Source organism: Prionailurus viverrinus, chromosome D2, assembly GCF_022837055.1.
Source record: "Prionailurus viverrinus isolate Anna chromosome D2, UM_Priviv_1.0, whole genome shotgun sequence".
NCBI lineage: Eukaryota > Metazoa > Chordata > Mammalia > Carnivora > Felidae > Prionailurus > Prionailurus viverrinus.
Window position 1 is genome coordinate 12,538,383 of NC_062571.1, and position 23,315 is coordinate 12,561,697.

General features: G+C 53.0%; 2 protein-coding genes across 3 annotated transcripts in view; one reads left to right on the forward strand and one right to left on the reverse strand.

The window, feature by feature from the left end:
• The window catches only part of GPR137B (G protein-coupled receptor 137B), a 49,668-nt gene extending 40,462 nt beyond the window's left edge, over window positions 1-9,206 (reverse strand). Inside the window, exon 1 of one of the 2 annotated variants that reach the window (XM_047824629.1) lies at window positions 8,625-9,206. In XM_047824629.1, the coding sequence (XP_047680585.1) occupies window positions 8,625-9,038 (414 nt within the window). In that variant the 5' untranslated portion in view covers window positions 9,039-9,206. The remainder of the gene's footprint in view (window positions 1-8,624) is intronic. The other variant, XM_047824628.1, reaches the window with a different exon arrangement.
• On the forward strand, window positions 9,159-22,826 carry LOC125147558 (basic proline-rich protein-like). The gene is made up of 3 exons (XM_047824654.1): window positions 9,159-9,251; window positions 9,502-11,013; window positions 22,674-22,826. The coding sequence occupies exons 1-3, from the start codon at window positions 9,159-9,161 to the stop codon at window positions 22,824-22,826; spliced, it is 1,758 nt and encodes a 585-aa protein (XP_047680610.1).
• Window positions 22,827-23,315: the final 489 nt, after the last annotated feature.

The window sequence follows — 23,315 nt, forward strand, 5'->3', positions numbered from 1 at the left end:
TGTCGGCTGTCAGCGCTGAGCCCACTTCACTTCCTCTGCCCCCCTCTCGTTCTCTGTCCCTTCCCCACTCACTCGCTCTCTCTCAAAAATAAAAAGACATTTAAAAACTTTAAAAAAGAAAGAAATGATGTCATGATACCAGCTATGACGTGGATGAACCCCGAAAACATTATGCTCGGTGAGAGAAGCAGGCACACCAGGGCACTTGCTGGGTGACTCCTCTGATGAGAAATATCCAGAACAGGTCAACTCGCAGAGACAGAGGGCACTCCGTGGCTGCCCATAGAGCGCCGACCCGACGGGTTTGGAGTAATGGAAACATTCTAGAATTAAAGAAAGATGACAGCTGCATAGCACGAATGGCCTAAATGCCACTAAACAGTACACAACACAAATTAGTTGTGTGTTATGTGCAGTTCACCTTAATTTTATTTTTTAATGTTTATTTTTGAGAGACAGAGGCATGAGTGGGGGAGGGGCAGAGAAAGAGGGAGACACAGAATCCGAAGCAGGCTCCAGGCTACAAGCTGTCAGCACAGAGCTCGATGCGGGGCTCGAACCCACGAACTGCGAGATCATGACCTGAGCTGAAGTCAGACGCTGAAGTGACGGAGCCACCCAGGTGCTCCCCACCTTAATTTTAAAAACATACCTTGCTGAATGAACGAAGTGAATCTCTAGGTTCCGGCGCAAAGGTGTGTGAAAGCTGTATGTGGACACAGCTTTGTGCTTGTGCTGTCCCCTCACGACAGGAGTGCGGACCTGACGGGGGCCTAGCCACCTAGCCATGGTGGGGGGGAGGGGCTGTGGAGGGGAGCTGGTGGTGTTCACATTCTGCACCCTTCTCTCCCTGTGACCACTGTTCGTGCACCATGCCTGATGGACGACACAGCCCCCAACAGCAAGCCCAGGAGAGCAGCGTGAGGCAGGTGCGGCCCGGGAGCCGATTCCATTGCGTGTGTGCAATTTTACATACGTTTAGCAAGTATGTCTGCAATTAAAGAGGGTAGAGAGCCGATGATGTCACAAGACATCAAGCTGGTCGAGGCCCCTCATCTGTCTCTCCCCAGCCCCTGGCAGGGGAGGGGAGAGTGAATGATGCTCTCTAACCATGAGACATATGAAAATCCGAGTCCATTTCCAATGGGTCCCAGCAAAAATAACAAGGTAAAGATGGGGCGGGAGCTTGGTGGTAAATGCTGGGTTTGTTCTAACCTCGTCCCAAGGACCAAATGCAGCCCGTGGTCTGTTTTTGTATGGCCTGTGAGCTAAGAATAGCTTTTACCTTTTAAAAGATATACACACACACACACACATACACACACACACACATATGTGTATATATATATATATAAATAAAAGAATACACAGCAGAAACCGTATGCAGCAAAAAAGGCCTAAAACACTGACGTGGGCACCCAGCACCACTTCCTTCCTCAGGGCCCTCCACGCACAAATTTGAGGAAATCAACCCACTTGTAGAGAAAAACCACTCGGCCTCAATCTGTCCCCACTGGTTACCAGACTCCACACTTCAGCCCCAGGATAAACAAACAGTAAAATATTTACAAGCCTTTGCAAACCTCCGTGAATGCCAACGTGCCAGGTATGGTCTGAAATTGTTTGCTGAGGCTATTTCTGTCCCGGGAAAACCGACCTGCCAGAACGTCAGGGCTGAGACAGGCCCACAAACCAGGAAGAGCCTCTTCTCCTCTCACTGGAGCTGAAGAACAGGAACCGACGGCCGAAAGCAGCGCTCCAGATCACATGATGTGTTGTTCTCGAAAACCGAAGAAGTTCAGGGTGATGTCACGGGGGTGAGCGGCCTTTGAGCCCGTCAATGTCTGTCGTCTAGACAGCCCGGCCCTCACTGCCCAGCCCAGCACCTCCAGGAAGAGCCCCTCCCAGGCACTGGAAGCCTCAGGCATTTAGATGGGGGACACATGAAAGCCCTGTCCTTGGGGAGGGCACCCGCCACCCTCCCTGGGAATGATACCCACCTGGGGACAGTGCTCTCTCCCTGCCTCCACCCCCAACCCCACAGGCCCTGCTCATCTGACCTGGGGAAAGTCAGGGAGGAAAAAGATGCCACAAAACCCTGTAGGTAGCAGGGTGTGTGGGACCCAGACCAAAGCTCCCGGTGGGGACAGGAGCCGCAGGTCTGGGCTCGGTGCACACAGATGAAGCCGGCAGCGCTTGGATCGGACTCTGCTGTTGGGAAATCAAGGCTTCGTGGTCAGTGGGGTTTGATTTCACATACACTGTGTGAGTCTAACCATTCCCAGGAGCGCCGAGGGCATTAATGAGATATGGTTCACCTTAGGTCGGCACCAAAGCAGTAATAATGGGAGCAGGGAGAATTAAAAGCTTGTGCTGCAAAGAGAGATCTTGGGAGCCAGGCTGTGGAATTAGAAGCCTTCTTCCTGGGGGAAATTTTTAGAAAGCTGGGAAGCTACTTCCTGGGAGAGGCTGGAGCCGGGCGGTACACAAGGTAAATAAGGAAACTTGTCCTGGGCTCTGTGTGCCCATGCCCTCGTAGAGGCACATACACAGACATATACACAGACGCTTACACACACACACACAGGAAGACATGCAGGTACATACACACACAGAGGCATGCACACAGGCACGCACACACAGGTACACACAGAAAGACATGCACACAGGTACACAGAGAGGCATGCATATAGGTACACATACACAGAAGCAGGTACACAGGCACACACAGGTACACACAGGCATGTACACAAACGTTCACACACAGGGGCATGCACACAGATGTATACGCATAGGGGCATGCACACAGGCGTACACACATATAGAGGCATGTGCACAGATGTTCACACACAGAAGCACACACACAGGTACAGATACACACACAAACATGTACACAGATGTACACACACCGAAGCATGCACACAGGTACACAGAGATGCAGGCACACAGGTGTACACACACAGAGGCATGTACATAGACGTACACACACAGAAGCACACAAACAGGTACACACAGAGGCATGCACACAGATGTATGCACACAGAAGCACACACACAGGTACACATACACAGACACATGCACACAGATGTACACACACAGGTACACACACAGCTCTGGAGGCTGTTAGTCCACTGACTGACCACAAGGAGCCCGTGCCAAGGACAAGGAGATCATGGGTGCAGTGCACAGAGGTGAGGCCGAGCATATGCCCTGCCTTGGTGTGACTGGTCCCAGCTTTGAAATAAGGTACCTGGGGGCTGTGAAAGGCTTGCCTTGTGTGTTCCTAAGCTTCTTACTTCTTCATAATCACCAACAGGCCTACAAGCGTCCCCCCGCTCAACTCCTGGATCAGGGCCTGGCACACAACAGGTATTCAGTAAATATTTCTTGATTAAATGGACTGCCAAGACTTGTTTCTTCCTAAGATCAACACCTCCCTTTTCCTGGTGGGGGAGGCGGGGGGAGAGAGGATCCCTGGACTCGATTCTGGCTGCCTCCTGGCTTCCTGTCAGCAGGGCTGAGGACAGGGATGCATTTTGAGTTGGGGGTCGTGTGTGCACCAAGCACAGGCTCACAGGTCCTAGGTCTCATCCCGGCTCTTCATGCCAGGCTGGGTGACCCTGGACAAGTCACTAGCATTCTCCTGGCCTCGGTCGGCTCACCTGCAAAATGAAGGGCCAGGCGGCTGAGCCTCCTACTCTCCCCGGCTCCTGGCTCTTCCACACTCTCCCTGAGGGCAGGCCATGCGCCACGACCGTATTACAAACACAAATGCCGCCACGCGGTGGTCAAAGTCATTTTGGTGACCCGATGGGGTGATAAAAGGAGAGCCAGCACTGGGGTGTGGTCCCTGCCGCTAGAGGCAGAAAGAGGACCTTAACTGAGGTGCAGAGAGATGCCGCACAGACACTATCTCCTTTGACCTGCTCCAACCAGGGGGATGGGCACCATGGTGGCCGCTTCCCCAGGGAGGAAGGTCAATAACCATCCACGGGAGCCACACTCGGGGTGAAGCCAGGATTCGAACCCAGCTCTGCCCAGAGTCCCTGCTCCTTCCATTCCCAGTGATGCCTCCTGATTCACAGGCCTTTACTGGCACGTCATGAGCCCCAGGCCCCCATGATGTGCTCCGACACCCACCATGGCCCCCAGACCCCCAGGATGAGCCCCGGTCCCCACGGTGACTCTGACACCTCCCGTGAGTCTCAGCGCCCCGCCCCCCCAACCCCCCTTGCAGCTTCCCAGCTGCCCCGTAAGACGCGCAACGGTCCTGGCTCCTGCCTCAGCATCCACTAATCACACCGCATCGCCCCCCACCGAGAGAGGGCACCTCTCCTTTTCCTTCCTCAAACCACCCTACTATGATGGCAGGAATCTGTCACCGGGCTCAAGACAAAGCTGTAGCAGCAAGAAGCTGAACCCCCTCCACTCAACCGAACTCAGGGACCCCAAGAGTCTGGGGTCCAGACTCGTAATTCCCAGTGAGAATGGCTGGAAGACACAGCTGCCCGGGGATCACCGAGCCCACGGCCACACCGCCACGTCTGCAGACAGACCCGCCCTGCCCAGGGGCTGCCCTGGCCCAGGAGCTGGGGTGGGAGGCACGGCAATACCTCAGCCCCATGTGCCTCGGGTGTCAGGGTCCTGCTCTGATGGAAACCTCTATGTGAAGGGCAAATGGAAGGGCAAATGGTGCTAGAAGAGCAGGCTCTGGAGGAAAGGCCTCGGTTCACGCCTCGGCCCCACCCCTTCCGAGCCAGCAAGGAGCCGAGGGGGAGCTTGGTGGGGGCCGGCACGGGTGCTGGGGCCCGGAGCCAGAAACGAAAGGTACTCCGTGCTCCGTGTTCCGGAGAGAGCCCCAGACATCTGGGCCGGCCGTTCACACCCTTCACAGGGCCTGCTCAGAGTGGGCAGAACCATTACTACCAGTAGCCAACTCCCCACCTTCCAGGCCATATGACAGGGCAGAGAGTGGAGAAAAGGAGTCATCAATCAGCCTGCCGGCAGGAGGGCAACATTCATGGTGGAAGATGTGACCGTCGCCCCAGGTCCCTGGAGACAAAACTCCAAGGGAACTGCTCAGGGGGATCAGGAAGCAGGGGACCTGGCCACCCTGCTCCCCGGGTAGGAGCTGCGCTGGGAACGCTCAGTCCCAAGAGGTGGGGACCTGAGAACAAAACGGGTTGTGTGTGGAGAGAGTCCTGCCAGAGGCCAGCCTGTGCCATGGAGGTCTGAGGACACCAGGGACTCAGGAGCAGCACCTGCCTCCACCTGGGATCTGTGTGGGTGGCAGGGCCCCCAGGCGGGCAAAGAAAGGAAAGAGGCAGGTGGGGGCCTGGGAGGAGACCTCGTGTGGGCACCAGCCCATGACCTGTGTGGCCCCACCCAAAGCCAGGATTGGACGGAAGGGGGGCGGGCAGAGGGGGCCAGGACAAAACCAAGTCCACGATGTAGACATGGCCACATGGCAGGGTTACCCACAGAGCCAGAGGCGAACAAGCTGGAAGTGAACAGGCAGGGAGTCACTTGAGACAACCCTGTCCACGCCCCACCCCCTCACCCCCACCTTGGGCCAGTCCCAGAAGAGCCAGATTCCAAAGACGGAAGGGGAGAGACTTAAGAGTGCAGCCCCTGAAGGACCAGACCGCAGCACTCGGATGGTCAGCGCACCTCACCAGGTGCTGCACAGGCTGCGTCTTCACCTCTCCGACCCTCGGAGGAGAGAGTGAGAAGATCCTTCTCACGGGTCATCAAGGAGGATCCACAGACACGTCAGTGAGCCCCAGGCGCAGGGCCAGACACAGATGACAATGACAGTAAAAACTTCCTCCAGCTCCAGAACCACCTTCCAGTTCCTCCCCAGGCTTCTGCCACGCCCTCTGCCACTGCCCTCTCCTTCCCAAGCAGCCTCCCAAACTGCCCCAAACCCGCCTCTTCCCTGAGGACTCGGCTCCCACTCAAGCCTCCTGAAGCTTAAGCATACACTGCTCTAGATCCCTGAAGTCATTGCTTAACTGTGTGGTACACAGTACATTTTGTGTCTCCCCAGCCAGATGTTCGCCCCTCGCAGAACAGGTGTCACATATGCAATAGGCTATGTTCTCCCAGAAACACTGTACCACGCAGGACAGGCCTGACACTCAGATGTCAGAAGTGTGGGTGGGTCTCCCGGCTCTTCCGTGCACTGACCATGTGACCCTGAGTGAGTCACTGAACCTCTCTGACCTTCCCCAAAAAGGGAACACTATCTGGGGACTGCCGTGAAGCATAAGCAAACCACTCAGAACTGTGCCTAGCACACAGTAGACACTTCTTAATTATTTCCTGCTACCCCTCCCCCAAAATATGATGTACTTGTTCTGAGATGGGACCGGGCAGCAGGAATTCTTAAGGCTCTCTCTCCTGGCAATTCCAGTGGTTGAGAACCTTGTCTAAGAGAAGGCACGTGGAGGAGGGGGGCACCTGCGGGGCTCAGTCAGTTAAGCATCCGGCTTCAGCTCAGGTCGTGATCTCACAGTTCGTGGGTTCAAGCCCCGTGTCTGGCTCTGTGCTGAGGCTCGGTGCCTGGAGCCTGCTTCAGATTCTGTGTCTCCCTCTCTCTCTGCCCCTCCCATGCTCATGCTCTGTCTCTCTCTGTCTCTCTCTCAAAAATAAATAAACATAAAAAAAATTTTTTTAAATAAGAGAAGGTACATGGGAGGGAAGAGGGAGTGACGTCAGAGCTGAGCGCCGAGCTGAGCCCCAAAGCGTGACTCCCTTTAGAACTCCCCAGAAATATCAGAGCATTTGTCAGGAAGCCAGGGGATGGCTCTGCTCTGCAGGGTCTCGGATGCCAGCACGGAGGCACCACCTTCCTCCGCCAGCCACCCTGGATATATAAAGGGGAAAAAAAGACTGGGAAGATATAAAGAGGCCAGAGCTTGAGGCCTCTTGGCCTGAGCAGCTCTGTCTGCCTGGTCACTCTTTCCCTCACTCAGCATTTACTTGCCAACCAGCAGATGGTGCAGAAACTGTGGCCCTGGCCCTAATCCAGCCGGGCGGAGGATTTGCATGTGATTAGCAGAGAGCTATGGCACTGCCCTACGTTTCCCTTTTCTTTTTTTTCTTCAAAAAGGGGCACAAACGATCTCAGTACAAAACACGATCGCTGTCACAGTGCTGGAAGTAACATCAACCCACCTGACTTTTGTATCTTGCAGGAACTATCTCTTTCTGATCCCACTAAAAAGCTGGAGTAGTCTGCAATGTAGCTGACTGCCTCAACCAGTTTGGGAGCTTAAGAGTAGTAGCTGGAGAGATAAAACCCACCACTTGTGGACTGGAAAACAGGGTGCTACACAGAACATATCGGCAGACTTCAAGTGTGGATCCATTTTTATAAGGTTATAACAGCTACTAAATGGTACATGTGCTATTTTGCAGTCAGAACGTATTTCCACCAGATTTCCAGTCATGGGCTGCTTCTACCTTTTCTGGCCTTTCTTTTTTTTAAGCAATGGCATTTTCTTTAGAGAAACAGGGACGCTGTGAAAAGGAATGTAAGGCCTGCTTGCACAAAGCCTCTGCCCATGAGAGAGCTCTTAAATCAACAGGTGACATGGGCAGAGTCCTGGTGAAAATGCATGCTTTAGTGCTTGGAAAGCTAATGAGAATCAGAGATGGCGGTGATGGCATTGTGCTATTAAACCTTTATGCAATTCTTTACACGGTATTTGCACAGCACTTTACAATAGCTGTCCTTTTCTCAAGGCAGCCGTCACAGCAGCCAAGTCGATTCACATGGTCTCCCATTAGCTTATTAACAACATGCCTCATAAACTGGTTCCTCTGTGCCCGTAAAAGAGCCCCAGTAAACTTTATGGCTTTTTCTTGGGGGCCTCTCAGACCGGCTCAGACAGCAAGCCCGACCTCCTGCCGCAGCAGCTGGGGAGCTGGGTGTAACCCCAGACTGCTGTTTAGCAACCCTGTGAAATGAATTAGTAAGCTCCAGTTCATTCAAGAGGGCTCCTAAACTGGAGATGAAAAACATCTTACCTGAAACGGGACAATCCCACCCTGCCATCACTCAAAAAAAAAAAAAAAAAAAAAAAAAAAAAAAAATCGGCGTCTGGCCCAAATCTGGAGGCCAAACATGCGGATGACCTTTCCAGGCTCAGAGTTAGGTGACCTGGGATGACGGGATGGAGGAGAAATTCTACAGTTCAAGTCTTCCTGGCGGACACACTTCCCACAGTACCGATCCTGATGTGTGTGTGAGGGAAGATGCGGCTGTGTCTGGACAGTGAGGGCCCGACTGTCCCATGGCCCACCGGACCATGTTGAGCTAAGGGCAGAGACAGACGTGGTGGCCTCCGGCCCCGACTTCCTTTCGCTTTCGCCTCTTTTGGGAATACAAGGGCGATACCTTGTACCTGTACCTGCAGAATGGCCTGCAGGTAGGACAGGGCTCGGGTGACCCCAGCCCACTGCCTTTTCCCCTACACGGTCAGCCCTGGGGCTCTGGGACCGCCCCCGGGCAGCCGTCGCCCCGGCATCCGGCGGCGCCGAGCAGGGCGGGGAGCCACCCGCCAGGTGAGCGCCCGCCCAGGTGCCTCCGGCTCGCGGCGCTGCGTTCCGCGACTCACCTGCGTGAAATACAAGTTCATCAGCGTGAGGGTGAAGAACTGCAGGCACACGGGAAAGCAGTAGAGCAGCCAGAAGACGAAGGGGCTGAGCGCATTGGCCGCCACGAAATCCTTGAAGTAGAAGGAGAAGAGGACCGTCCGCAGGGAGGCCCAGAAGAGGCAGAGGAAGAGGAAGACGCTCTGGTAGCTAAGCCGCTTGTGGCGGTAGCGCAGCACCAGCCAGAGCTGGACGTAGATGAACACGAAGAGCAGCGAGTAGAACACGGTGTAGACGATGGTGAGGCCGAGCTTCACGTAGGGGGGCACGGCCGGGGTCAGCGTGGGCGGCAGCGAGTCGTTGCGGAGAGGGTCCCACGGCGGAGCCTCCATCGGGCCGGGGGCGCTGCAGCGGGGCCGGGGGCGCTCGGGCCTCATCGGGGCTCGCCGCCGCCGCCGCCGCCGCCGCCCCCGCGGGGGTCTCCGAGCATCGCGCTCCGCCCGGAGCCCGGCGACTGGAGGAAAGAAAACAAGCCGCACTTCCTCCCCCGGCACCACATGATTCGCTGGGGCGGCCTTTGTCTGCGATTGGCAGCGCCGCGCCCGCCGCCCCCGCGCGCCCGCCAGCCCCGCGCGCCCCTGCGCCGCCCCGCGCGCCCGCGGGCGCCCACCCCGCGGCCCCGAGCCGCACGCCCTCTCGCCCCGCGTGGCCCCGCCCCGCCCCCCGCACTGCGCGTCCCCGGCGCCGCCCCGCCCCCCTCCAGACGCCGCGCCACTACTCTGCCCCGCCCCCCGGCTCCGCGCGACGCGCCCCAGCACCGCCCCGCCCCCTGTCCCGCCCCCGCCAGACGCCGCGCCGCGCGCCCCATCACCGCACCGCCCTCTGCCCCGCCCCCGCCAGAGTCGGCGCCGCGCGCCCCATCACCGCAGCGCCTCCTGCCCCGACCCCGCCAGACACCCAGCGGCGCGCCCCAGCACCGCACCGCCCTCTGCTCCGCACCGCCCTCTGCTCCGCTCACGCCAGACACCGCGCCGCGCGCCCCATCACCGCACCGCCCTCTGCCCCGCCCCCGCCAGAGTCGGCGCCGCGCGCCCCATCACCGCAGCGCCTCCTGCCCCGCCCCCGCCGGACACCGCGCCGCGCGCCCCAGCACCGCACCGCCCCCTGTCCCGCCCCCGCCAGACGCCGCGCCGCGCGCCCCAGCACCGCACCGCCCTCTGCCCCGCCCCCGCCAGAGTCGGCGCCGCGCGCCCCATCACCGCAGCGCCTCCTGCCCCGCCCCCGCCGGACACGGCGCCGCGCGCCCCAGCACCGCACCGCCCCCTGTCCCGCCCCCGCCAGACACCGCGCCGCGCGCCCCATCACCGCACCGCCCTCTGCTCCGCTCCCGCCAGACACCGCGAGGTGCGCCCCATCACCGCAGCGCCTCCTGCCCCGCCCCCGCCGGACACGGCGCCGCGCGCCCCAGCACCGCACCACCCCCTGTCCCGCCCCCGCCAGACACCGCGCCGCGCGCCCCATCACCGCACCGCCCTCTGCTCCGCTCCCGCCAGACACCGCGAGGTGCGCCCCATCACCGCAGCGCCTCCTGCCCCGCCCCCGCCGGACACCGCGCCGCGCGCCCCATCACCGCACCGCCCTCTGCTCCGCTCCCGCCAGACGCCGCGCCGCGCGCCCCATCACCGCACCGCCCTCTGCTCCGCTCCCGCCAGACACCGCGAGGTGCGCCCCATCACCGCAGCGCCTCCTGCCCCGCCCCCGCCGGACACCGCGCCGCGCGCCCCATCACCGCACCGCCCTCTGCTCCGCTCCCGCCAGACGCCGCGCCGCGCGCCCCATCACCGCACCGCCTCCTGCCCCGCCCCCGCCAGACACCGCGCCGCGCGCCCCATCACCGCACCGCCCTCTGCTCCGCTCCCGCCAGACCCCGCGCCGCGCGCCCCATCACCGCACCGCCTCCTGCCCCGCCCCCGCCAGACACCGCGAGGTGCGCCCCATCACCGCACCGCCCCCTGTCCCGCCCCGCCAGACACCGCGCCGCGCGCCCCAGCACCGCACCTACAGCCGCCGGATACTGTGTGGGGCGCCCCATCACCGTACCGCCCCCTGCCCCGCCGGGCACCGCGCGCCCCAGCACCGCACAGCCCTCCCGGCCAGACACCGCGCCCGCGCGCCCCAGCAGCGCACCCGTCCCCTGGTCCCGCACCTCACGGCGCGCCCCAGCACCGCAGAGCCCCGGGCCAGACACCGCGCCGCGCGCCCCAGCACCGCACTGCCGCCCGCCACTGGGTCTCCACTCCGCATCGCCGCCGGGCGGACTCTAGGCTCTGCCTGCGGCACGGCACGCCACCCCCGCTCCCCTTCCCCGCTCCGTCCAGCACCCGAAGCCCCCCCACCAACCGCCCGCCCTCGGTTGGTGCTTCTCACTGCCTCCCGCTACCTGCTGATGATTACTTGTTTCGCACAAGTTAATTCTTTTATTTCAAAGCAACAAACTCAGTCTTTTTTTTTTTTTTTTTTTTAATTAAAATGTATAACTGTACGACTCCGGCTGTGAAGTGGTGGTGCTTTTCCTTGGAAATCTCAGGCTGGGGTGACACTTATTTCTAAATCCAGAAAATGCCCAAGATAAAGTTTGTGTTTTTGAGGTCACGTATACCGCGAGTGAGGAAGGGAATGGTTCTGTGGCTGCTGCCTGGTCCCGGTGGTAACCTGGTAACCGGGGCATTTTCCTCCCGGAGATGCATAGCGTGCGCCCCTCACAGCGCCCCTCGCCTCCCAACGGCGCAGTTCGGCCAGCGAGGAGCGTGGGCGGGGCGAGGCTGGGTCAGCGCCACGGAGGCCACAGGACTCAGGAGTGAAGCGTTGCTGCCCTGGGTGTGCTGCCTCACATTCCAGTCCAGCCCAGCCAGCGGGGTGTTCTGTCCGCCAGACCCCCAGTCCCCTCATTTGCGGCGCCAGACAGGATCGATGCTCCCAGACAGAAAACTTGACTTAGTTTACACCCCAGGCCATCTCTCCAGGTCACCCCGGGATGCCGGCAGTTGTGGAGTGCTGGGGACAGAGAGGGGATGCCAGGCTGACCTCTGGAAGCACTCCAGACGAGCAGTTCGGGTAAACAGAAGAAAGAGGCCCGAATCTCCAAGGCTCCAGTAATTTCTTGTGACTCCTTTTCTCATCTGTAGAGTCAACTTCAAGCGAAATTGTGGGTTTTTCTAAAACTGGCCCCGCGGAGCCTGGATCCAGCCCTGTTTTTCCTCCAAATTAGTGTTTACACCTTCCCGATATATTCCAGGTGCTTCACCAAGGCAACGTGTACCTTTGGCGTCAGGCTCCTGTTCCAGCTTCTCCAACTGTCCCTTCTCATCGCCATTTGAAGAGGAAATACCGCGGTGCCTGGGTGGCTCAGTAGGTCGAGCATCTAGACTCTTGATTTCTGCTCAGTTCAGGATCCCAGGGTGGTGGGATCAAGCCCCACCTCAGGCTCTGAACTGAGCGTTGAATTTGCTTAAGATTCTCCCTCTCTCCCTCTCTCTCTCTCTCTCTCTCTTTTCCCCTCTGCCCCTCTCCCCTGCTCACGTGTTCATGCTCTCTCTCTAAAATAAAAAATAGAGAGGAAATAATCCCCCACCTGTGATCTTGTTCCCCTCAATCCCTTCTGCACAGAGCAACTGGAGTGAGCTCTCTGAAGAGTAAGTCTGACCATGTTGCTCCCAGGCTTAATAATATTCACTTGTCCCTCACCGTTCTGAGGATAAAGTCCACACCCCTACCCAAGCTTACCTCCCTGACTTGTCTCTCTAACAGGTGCTACAGAATGTTAAACAACTCTTAACTCTCCTACACCTAGAAAACTCTTTCCACCCTTTCCTCCAACAACTAGCCAAATCCTATTCATGTATAAGGAGGTTACTTCCTCCTGAAAGTCTCCCCAGACTATGCCACCCACCATCTACTCAGGATTAGATTAAATGCACCACCTGTGTGATTACAGGGCAACCTTGCACAATTTGTCAGTCACCCCACTTGTCTGTAAGTTTCCTTCAGCTAGAAATGATGCCTTGTTTATCAATGTCTTCCCTGTGTTTGCCTGGAGATTAAAAAAAATATCTGTTATTACCTTATTATACTGAAAGAATATAGTTTGTCATCAGAGGCCCAGGCTCTGATATTTCTCTTTCACCATGTGAGACCTCTATTCGCAAGACTACCTTAGGACCCAATATGGCTGCCAGCTCTCCAACCATTGCATCCACCTCCCAGGCTGGCCTTAGGAAGAACAGGGGAGAACTAGAGGGCCCTTGTCCTTTCCTGTTTATGGAGCCTTCCCAGAAATACCACAGAATGCATCTGCTTTCCCCTCATTGTTAAAACTTAGTTACCTTAAAGAGGCAACTGCAAGAGAGATTGGAAAATGTAGTTTTTATTCCATATGGCAACATGCACAGCTAGAAGTCAAGGTTCTGTGATTATGGATGAAGAGGAGAATGGATCTGGGGAGGAATTAGCAGTCTCTACCAGCATCAAATGTGCTTCTCACTATTCTTAACATTTTTGAAAATAAAAACTATGTAAAATAAAAATATTTGCACTGAATAGAATGCAACACGCCTGGGGCACCTGGGTGGCTCAGTCCTTTAAGTGTCTGATTTCAGCTCAGGTCATGATCTCGCAGTTCCTGGGTTCGAGCCCCACATCAGGCTCTGTGCTGACAGCCTGCTGACAGCCTGCTGTGCTGGAGCCTGCTTCAGATTCTGTGTCTCCCTCTCTCTCTGCCCCTCTCCCACTCCTGCTCTGTCGCTCTGTCGCTCTGTCTCTCTCCCTCTCTCCCTCTCTCAATAATAAATAAATATTTTTAAGAAAATATTTAAAAAGAATGCAACATGCCTTGTACACTTGAAAAATACCTTCACTCCTCCTCACCAAGGGGTCACACTGAAAGGTCATTTCCTGGGTCCAGCTTGGAGTCCAGCACCTGTGGGGCACAGTCATTCTTCCTTTCATCCTGCCACTGCCCATCTCAATATTCTGATCTCCTAGATTAAGTTGTCTAGTCCTAATTTATCTTATATAAACAGAAGAAAAATTAAAATACAAGGCAATTAGTTAAAATAGATATAAACACACATAAGGCACAGCAAGGAAGAAAATATAAGTAGAAGTTAGAGTTCATTATTTTTGCAACTCGTCACAAAGCTATAAGTCATAAAAAGATACCAATTTATGACTCGTCTCTTCAATGCATATTACAAAATCTCCATTTCTCTTTATCAAGCATCTCAGCTAATCAGGAGATAACCCTCATGTCTGAGGGATCTGAGTATGTTAATTTTTATTTTAAGGTTTTTTTTATTAGAGAGAGAGAGAGAGAGAGAGAGAGAGAGAGAATGAGTGGGGGAGGGGCAGAGACAGAGAGGGAAACAAAGAATCCAAAGCAGGCTCCAGGCTCTGAGCTGTCAGCACAGAGCCCAACACAGGGCTCAAACCCATGAACCATGAGATCATGACCTGAGCCAAAATCAAGAGCCAAACACTTAACCGACTGAGCCACCCAGGCACCCTGAGTATGTTAATTTTTTTAACAAAAAGTTATTTCCCATTGGACATCCCACGGTAAGAGACCCACCAGCACGGCTAGCTTCTACGGGCCTCCTTTTGCCCATTGTGTGATGGCAATCTTACATCCCCTTGAGTGTCACTATCATCACAGCCAACAGTAGAAGTGAGCTTTCGTGCAATTTCAGCCCCTGGCACGAAGAGTCTGGAATAGCCAGTATGTCCATTTTGATCTCAAGGGAGCTATGCTGGAGTCCCCTGGGAGAAGAATTCCTCCTCAGTCGCTATGACCTTCAAACTCACAAAGCCCAAAGGAGAAGGGAACAGAAACAAAAACTTTGCAAGTGGGTCATTTGGCATATCAGAGATGCCATCCCCTTGGATCCTGTGCCCACATATCCTGGCTGCAGGAGAAACACCATATATTGGCCTTGAGATCAGAAGATAGCCTGTGTGTGCAGGACAGTCACATTGTCCTTGCAGGTGTATCTTCCAGCAGGCAACATCACCAAGTCTACAACTGTCATTCCATTATTCTTTAAGCCCAGCTGCTTCTAAGGGACAGAAATTAGCCCACCTTATTTCTTCTTTTGGTGCAAAGTGAGGTTTTTAGTCAGAAGCAATATTGTGTGGAATGCCATGATGATGAACATGCCATTCAGAAAGTCTGAGCATGAGAGCATAGGCATGGTGGGAAAAGAAATCCAAGTTCAGAAGCATTGTCTCTTTCAGTGAGGACAAATCACTGATCCCCCTCCATGATGAAAGAAGTCTATATAACAATCTGCTTCCAGGTGTCTGTGTAGGACCTCCTCTGAATTTGGTGCCTTTTGCAAGACTCATTTGGTTAGTGATGCTGGAAAGAAGCCAGGTCAACCGTGGAAGGGGAAGTCTAAGTTGCTTAAAACAAGGCTGAGTCTCTGCCTACATGGTCTTTGTGTCCATGAACCCACTGAATAAGCAGTGGACTAGCTGGGGAAAGAAGCTGACTTACATTCAAGGTGCTAGCTAACCTCTCCTCTTGAATACTGAGCGTCTCCAGTGTAACTGGGTCTTTTGGTGACCTGACTTGGTGACTTGATGGACCAAAATAACATTAGGCTCAAATGGACAGCTCTAGACTGCATGGTAATCTGAGTTTCTTCATAAGGCATTCAGTTTCTTTCATGGCCCAGTAGCAAGCCAAGTTTTTTTCTCAAAAGGAAAATAGCTATTTGACAAAGAAGGTATCACTGAGAGTTGACACTGTGATTCTCCTAATAGGGCTTGTCACGAGTACCATACGTCTGTCCAATCTGCCATTGGCACTTGGAACGCCATTGGATCCACTGAGTCGAAGGCAGCAGAACAGATTGTACTGCGGCGTGAGCAAGATGGAGAGTCTTCTGTATCTCTGGGCCATTCCTCAAAATTAGCACCCTTTGAGTCACCCAGTAACTCACCCAATGTGACAGATGTTGCTTCCATTGAGGACTTCAAAGCATTGTCTCCCTTTCCTATAGGAGGTTGTGTAAGGTACAACCGCTCATCCTTCGCTTTGGAGAAGCTATCTCAGCCTGCTAAGATCACTAGACTCTCTAAAATTGGCTCCAAAGGGGGGTGGGGTGGCACCTGGGTGGCTCGGTTGGTTAAGCATCCGACTTTGGCTCAGGTCATGATCTCACAGTTGATGGGTTCGAGCCCTCCATCGAGCCCTGCATCGGGCTCTGTGCTGACAGCTCAGAGCCTGGAGCCTTCTTCAGATTCTATGTCTCCCTCTCTCTCTGCCTCTCCCCCACTTGCACGAGTTTGCTCTCTCTTCTCTCTCTCTCTCTCTCTCTCTCTCTCTCTCTCTCTCTCTCAAAAATAAATAAATAAGCATTTTAAAAATAAATAAAATTGTCTCCTAAGGTCACAAGTCCCTGTATATTCATGCAATGTATTTCCCACACTATGATTTGCATGTTTCTTAACAACACATCTAGAATATATATGATTTGTGCTGTTGGGCCCCTCGAGCATGATATCATCAATGGAGTAATCACTGTGTTGTCCTAAAGAATGTTGAGCTGATTACAATTTCTATAGACCAAACTGTGATGTGGAGTCGGAGTTGACATAATACTGAAGCAAGAAGGGAAGCCGTCCTTGCCAGATGAGAGAAAGCAGTTTTGGAGTTCTTTGCTTAATGGGAATGAGAAAAAAGCATCTTCCTCCAGGAGCTGTGTGGATTTGCTGTACAAAGTTACCACCTTGTGAAGCTCATGATAACTCATTATCACTAAGACCCATCCATCTTCTACATCAGCTGGACCGTTAGATGTGGATGTTGTCGGAAGTTACCACTTCTGAAGCGTTCAAGTTCAGGCCTAAGAATTGCATATGGGTACAAGTTGTCTGTTGATGACGTGTCCAAGCTGGAGCATCCTGGTGTGGATTACGTAGGGCCATGGAGGACTACCCATCTATTTCAGTGCTAGGACTCATGGTCAATTAGTTTCTGCCAAAGAGATCCGATGTGTAGATAATTCTGATTCCCAGACTGGCCCTGAGCCAGTCAGCAGGCCTTCCACTGAGATGACCTTGCCTCTCCTGGTGGTTGTGCCCCCACTGACCTCTGACGCCCGGAATCCTGGCAAATGTGAGGGAGTCTATTTGACTCCAGCAGCTCTGAACAGCATCCCTGATGTACATAAAACAGCCATGGCAGTGCTTTTGAGAGGTGGTAGCATTTCCCTCACCAATGTATTTCTCAGTGCCTCGATGAAAGGGGTATCTCCTGGTCCCTCTCAGGGAACAGAGTTGGGGGATTGGTGAATGGCTCAGACGCAGTATATCCACACCAACGTTCCTATTTCCTTGGGCTCTCGCTTCTCCATCATGCCAAAGGAATTGAGGCCTTTCAACCTCTCTTGGTGTGGGCCACCGGGTTTCATTCAACCAAGCAAGCAAGCCAAGGCTTAGAACCACTCCCCCTGCTCCAGGAAGCACACTGAGCGAGAATCTCTTGGGAAGGAGACATCCAGTTTAACACCCTCAGAATTGATCCCCACGTGTATTTCCAAGACTTTTGCCAAGATAAAGAGCAAAATCTTGCACTTACTTTGGTGTAGAAGTCTCTTCCATCCAGGTTTGGCTTTGTTACATGAGACACGTGTTGGCATTTAGCTCCGGTTTTGGTCTGAAGACCATGAGAGGTGGCAAAGTGACTTCTCAGGCAGGAACATTATGGGTCTTCAAGCACATGATGAACAGCAGGGAGAAGGGGCTACTTTGTAAAACAAGGGAAGCTTTGTGTTCTGTGAGTCCTCCGCCCCGCGTGTCCCATTTCTCACTCTCTCCAAGCAGTCCCTTAACTACCAATGAGAGACGAGAGGAGGTTGTGAAGCTAACAGATGTTGCAAATCAGGAACCCACAGAATCTGCCTGCTGGTTTCAGTTGCAGTTGCAAAAAGATAAGGTATTCTTTCCGTAGTCATTGAAAGCCCCTTGTTTTCAGACTGTGCCTTGGACGAGAAGTTAAGACCTTGCCATTCGCTTCTTAATCTTTCCAGCCATTAGGATCAACCACTCCACCCCCACAGTTCTTGAATTCTTTGCTCCCTTCTTGCTGTTTTCTGGAAGCAATGGCTTGGTTTCTCAATGCCCTAACCTCAGTGGGACCTTCACTGTACTGGACGGCCGCTGCAAGTGACAACAAGGCATCATTTGCGCATGAACTGTCTTAATACTACTTGAATTTCCTTTGTCATGAGATCCAAACAGGCTAGATGATCAGTCTCAAATTCTCCCCCATTTCCCGAGGGTATGTTGCTGCCATCACTCCTGGTGTCAATTTGACGTGGAAGTTTGTGTCACAGGCTATACCAACGCCAGACACTGGAAGCTGCCTGTATCCACTGGGGATGAAAACGGTGCAGATAACAGAAAACCTGGTTAATAAATAGGTTACAAATAAATGCTTATTTTTCTCACATATCTAGAAGTCAGTGGTTGCAAGCATGGATTCAACTGTCCAAAAAATCTGCCAAGGACTCTGGCTCTTTGGTCTGTTCTACCACCCTTAGTATATTGGCTCTAACAATCCTGAGAGTTGTTACCTCGTGGTTGCAACCTCATGGTTGCAACATGGCTGCTGAAGCCCCAGATAAGACATTTGTGTTGTCAAGGCAGAAACTGGGAGAAGACAGAAAGCGTGACTCTCATATCAGGAAGGCAAGAGTTTTCCCAGAAATCTCAAGACAAAACTCCACCTATATTAGCCTGGCCAGAAGTGTGCCGAACAGTCATCTAGTGACAAAAAGGAATCTGAGAACGTACATACTTGGCAGGACCAGGCTCTATATAGTAGGGGCAGGCAAGGGGTTGTAAAGGTTGTACGGGGCTGTTGGGTAAGGGAATCTCTCTCTAGAATAGATTATGCAGCTCACGCTTCTTTGAGTCAAGAACTTCTAAGTCAAAGTCTGGGGCAAGGCCATCTGTTTGGTAGAGTCTTGGCCATGTTCCCACATCCTAGCAGCAATGGCGGCTGGAAGCATAAGCATCTATAGCATCTTCAGCGGCCAAGGTGGGAGTTTCTACTTCCTAAAGCAGGACATTCCCCAATGTAGGAAGAGAGTTCAGATGCTGGAGGGGCCCAAACGGTGACAGACATCTTCCTTCCTACATCGTTGTAGACCTTCCCAGATTATCGTCTGTAGGCAGTTACAAGTTGAGAATGAACTTTTTTTGGGAAACAGAATATTTGCATGAAATTATTATTTTTTAATTATCTGTCAGCTGTCCTCAGATATTCTTTTAAATACTTAAAGGGTGAGAAGGCAGCACTCCAAAGAAGGAAATCTGTTCTGCACCTTGGCTTGTTGCTGAGGTCCAGCTCACCACCAGGCTTCTCTTCCAGCTCTGTACTTTCTGTCTTGACTGAGGGTGCAGGTATCCAGGAACCTGCAGCCGCACAGCTGCCCCAGACCTACTGACCACAGCGTGCCCACCCTCCAGGCCTTTCCAGCACCCCCACCCCCACCCCATGCTCCAAGCCCCATAAAATGCATCTGTGTTCCACTTCGGAGGACTAGAATTTCCAAGGTAGTAAGTAGCTCACTTAGATAAACAAATCCTTGCTGGTACTTTGCTGGGAGAATGCACGCTGTCCTATTCGGTACTGCTGATTGCAGCTACGGAAATGCATGAGAGTTAGAAACCACATAACCACCACAGCCTGACCATATTAATAAAGGCCCTGTGAAGGCACACACACTAATGGGGAGAAGCAGTCAACTGAAGAAGGCATGGCCCCTGAGGCAACAGAAACTGTCCTTATTCACATTAATAGATGTGAATTGTTAGGTGAAAACTACCTCATCGGTTCCAGCAGCCCCAGAATTATTGTCGTTTCACATTTTTAAAACTCAGCACCTGAAAACTTTGTGTCATGTGGCTGTCAGTCTCTACATTCCACTCCTGCAAGGTTTCGTTTTGCTGTAAGAGACGATAGATTTGTCCTGCCTCAGCAAACCTAAACTTACAGAAAAGCATAGTGATCGCTTCATTTTCGTGATCAGCACGTATTAGATGTTTGATGGCTGCGGTGTTTGTTCTTAGCCATTTCTTGTGGGTTTCTGGTCTCATTTGCATTCTTAAACTTTGAAAGCTAAGAGTTTCAAACATTTCAGGAACGCTGAGAGATTCATGGGGGAGTAGGTGAAATACCATGAATGAGAAGGGTTTTGTAAGCTGAGATTATTCTTAGGCAAGATTTCAGCAAACAAATCTCACTTTTTGTGAAATACGAGTGACTTACACACCTCTTTCTTTCTTTCTTTTTTTTTTCTCTCATGCTTGTACTTCCTAAATTAAAAGACTACAAAACATATCAGATTTTTTTTTTCAACGTTTATTTATTTTTGGGACAGAGAGAGACAGAGCATGAACGGGGGAGGGGCAGAGAGAGAGGGAAACACAGAATCCGAAACAGGCTCCAGGCTCTGAGCCATCAGCCCAGAGCCCGACGCGGGGCTCGAACTCACGGATCGAGAGATCGTGACCTGGCTGAAGTCGGACGCTTAACCGACTGCGCCACCCAGGCGCCCCTATCAGATTTTTTTTTTAAACGACTTTATTGGATCCACCAAATGAGTGGATTTTAAAATTCACCCATTTCAAATGTACAATTCAGTGATTTTTCATCACCTCGCAGTGCAACTATCTCCATAAAACTGTGTTCGAATGTTTCATCCCTCCCAACAAGCAGTGTATCAGATTTAAATTCAGTCAGGTATCCAGAGTGGGATTATTTGTAACAAACTCCAAATCTAGGACAATGCTGAACCGGTATCTAAGCAAACAGGCAGATGGTGCAGGCCTCCCGGGGTCATTCAGTAACCGCATTAAAACTTTGGCATTAAGTGGATCTGGGGCAAAAAGGGAACTTAGTGCAAACTGAGGCCCACAGCGGTCAAGAGCATGGATATTGCCTACTTGCCTGGAAACGGAACTACCAGTGAATCCCCAAGAGCCTGGCAACATCACACTCTGCTCCAGGGGAGTACTTTTCAGGGGTTTGCTCAAGTTTTGGTGGGGAGGGGAACTAGATCCAGTTCTTTCCAGGATTTCTTGGAAAGGCACCCAAGCTGCCTGCTATGCTCCATATTCCTCTTTGTAGCCCATTATCGTCTCCGGACAACGTAGCGCTTGAACAGGACACGGAGAAGCGAAAGCAGATTCCGCAGGGCCTGGGAATAACCATATCTTATTTTCAGGAGAGGAAGGTGCGTGCACAGCAGGGAGAATGAGCTGTTAGGGTTAGACCACGGGTCTGCTGGGCACACACACATTTAGCCATGGAGGGTGGCTGGAATGTCTGTTCCAGTGAACTATGTAGAAAGGCTCGCCGACAGCCACAGGGCAGGGCAAAAGGGTGAGAGGTGTGTGTTCGGAGTCGTTCTGAGAAAGCAGTTCCAGAGGCTGGGCTCGATCCAGGTTTTGTGAAGCTTCCTCAATGTCGGAAACCCTCTTTAAGGAAAGAAAAACAAAACTACTAATACAAAACTAGTTAAAGTGAATATTTACTTGAACAACAAATTACAAAATTTAAGAAGCCAATCAGCACCACAAATATCACAAAACCCAGAAGAACAATGCAGGGATTTTACTAATTAATTGCCTGAAGCATTTCTAAATACTTTGTTCCCTTTATTTTCTGGCTGTATACGCCTCTTCACATAAGAATGATTCTGCAGTATAATCTTCTGTGGAGAGAAGAGACAGATAATTCTTTCCTAGAACATGATTAATCAAATACTGTTTTTTATTACCAAAGTTCAGGGGAGTTTCAGCTTCCTCACTTGGTAATGTTAGTCATGTAGAGCTTTAAGATTCTTGACCGTTTGGGAAAACTTCAATGAACTTTTCTTTCACTTACAATCCATAGCTTGTAGGGCATCTCAAGCTTTGTTGTGCAGTGCTGAATGTTAAGTGGTCTTTGAATCAAGGGCCCTTGTTACCCAGTTGGTTGTGATGTCCCTGTTGGGGTGTATTAAAATTTCAGGCTATCTTTATAGGTCAGGTCCAGCCTGTTGGAAGGGAAAACAAAGGCCACAGTAAGAAAAACTGCAGTCCAGCACTTGGGGCCCCAGGCTGGGCCACACCCAGAGATTCATTTGCGTTTCTCCTGTGAGGCAGTGCATAGTGATGCTTTGTGCTTGGAGAGGGAAGCATGAGCTCCCGGCCCACGGTGCCAGGGAGCGGCCTCCACCATCAGCCGCCTGGAGACCAGGGCTGGAGGGAGCGAAAGAGGAGGACGGAAGGCAAACTGAGGACCGTGCGGTGGGCAGGGCCGGGCCGCGCAGTCAGGGATGGTAGGATGTCACCAGCAGAGGCCTGGATCTGGACAGATGCCTTCTAGAGTAGATAGAGAATTGAAACCTGGTGCAAGAGTATCTAGCAGCAGATCCTAAACAAAATGCTTTCCCACTGGGCTCTTGAAGTGGGAAGCAGCACTGGGGAGAAGAATTCTAATGGCAGTCATGCCCGATCGCTTGTCCTGAACTGAGGATAAGGAAACTAACAGTGTTCGTCTGCTCGGGCTGTCGTAACAAGGTACCAAAGAGTATGTGGCTTAAACAACAGAAATGGACTTTCTCATGGTCTCAGAGGCCAGGGGTCCTGAGGACTCTTCCTGGCTTGTAGATGGTCACCTTCTTGCTGTGTCCTCACATGCCAGAGTGAAAGTAAGCTCTGGTGTTTCTTCTCATAAGGGCACTAATCCTACCATGAGAGCCCCACCCTCGTGACCTCTCCTAGCCCAATTATCTCCCAAAGGCCCCAACTCCAAATACCATCACACTGGGGGTTGGGCTTTCGACACATGACTTTTGGGGGAGACAGCATTCAGTTCACAGCAGCATATAAATGAAGGAAAGGGTAAAGCCCAGGGAATCACAGGGCTCAAACGAGTCGGGGAGAAGTGGAGTCACACAAGCAGTGAGAGCCAGTCTGGGGAGCTAGTGGGTGGGTGAGCTGCCCCCCTCTGCCCATAGGAACAGCACAAAGCCACACCACAGCCACAACGGCCCTGGCCCGTCCACCACATGCTGCCTCAGCGCATCTGGGTCATGGGAACAGCGCCAGCCTTCTGCTTGGACAAACTCAATTACCAAGCTTCAGAACAATCTCCCATGACGATGCAGTGAGAGCCCTCCACCAGAAGGCATGCAGCCTGAGCCACTGCCCGTCAGCTGAGTAGATGGCTGAGCCACGTGGCTTTCTGGAGCACACGGAAGCCCCAGAGGAGGAAGAAGGACATTCACAAGCCCAGCGCTAAGCTGCTGAGGCCAGAAATGGGTCACTCCGGAACCTGTGTGGGATGGCCAAGTACCATGCCTCACTGCTTTAAACATAGACTTGCTAGGGCGCCTGGGTGGCTCAGTTGGTTAAGCGTCTGACTCTTGATTTCAGTTCAGGTCACGATCTCATGGTTTGTGAGTTAACGCTGACAGCACAGAGCCTGCTTGGGATTTTCTCTCTCTCTTTCTCTCTCTGCCCCTCTCCCCAGCTCATGCTCTCTCTGTCTCTGTCAACATAAATAAATAAACTTTAATAAACATAGCCTTGCTGATAACCATGGCTCTTCTGTCCAAACCAGGTGATCAACACACAGGTCTACTGTGAAAAAGTGAAAT

Coding starts and splice junctions, on each gene's coding strand:
- LOC125147558 (XM_047824654.1), top strand. CDS start 9,159: ATGATTCGCTGGGGCGGCCTTTGTCTGCGATTGGCAGCGCCGCGCCCG. Junction 9,252..9,501: donor GCGCGCCCCTGCGCCGCCCC/GCGCGCCCGCGG, acceptor CGCCCCCGCCAG/AGTCGGCGCCGCGCGCCCCA. Junction 11,014..22,673: donor CCACCAACCGCCCGCCCTCG/GTTGGTGCTTCT, acceptor CTCTGCCCATAG/GAACAGCACAAAGCCACACC.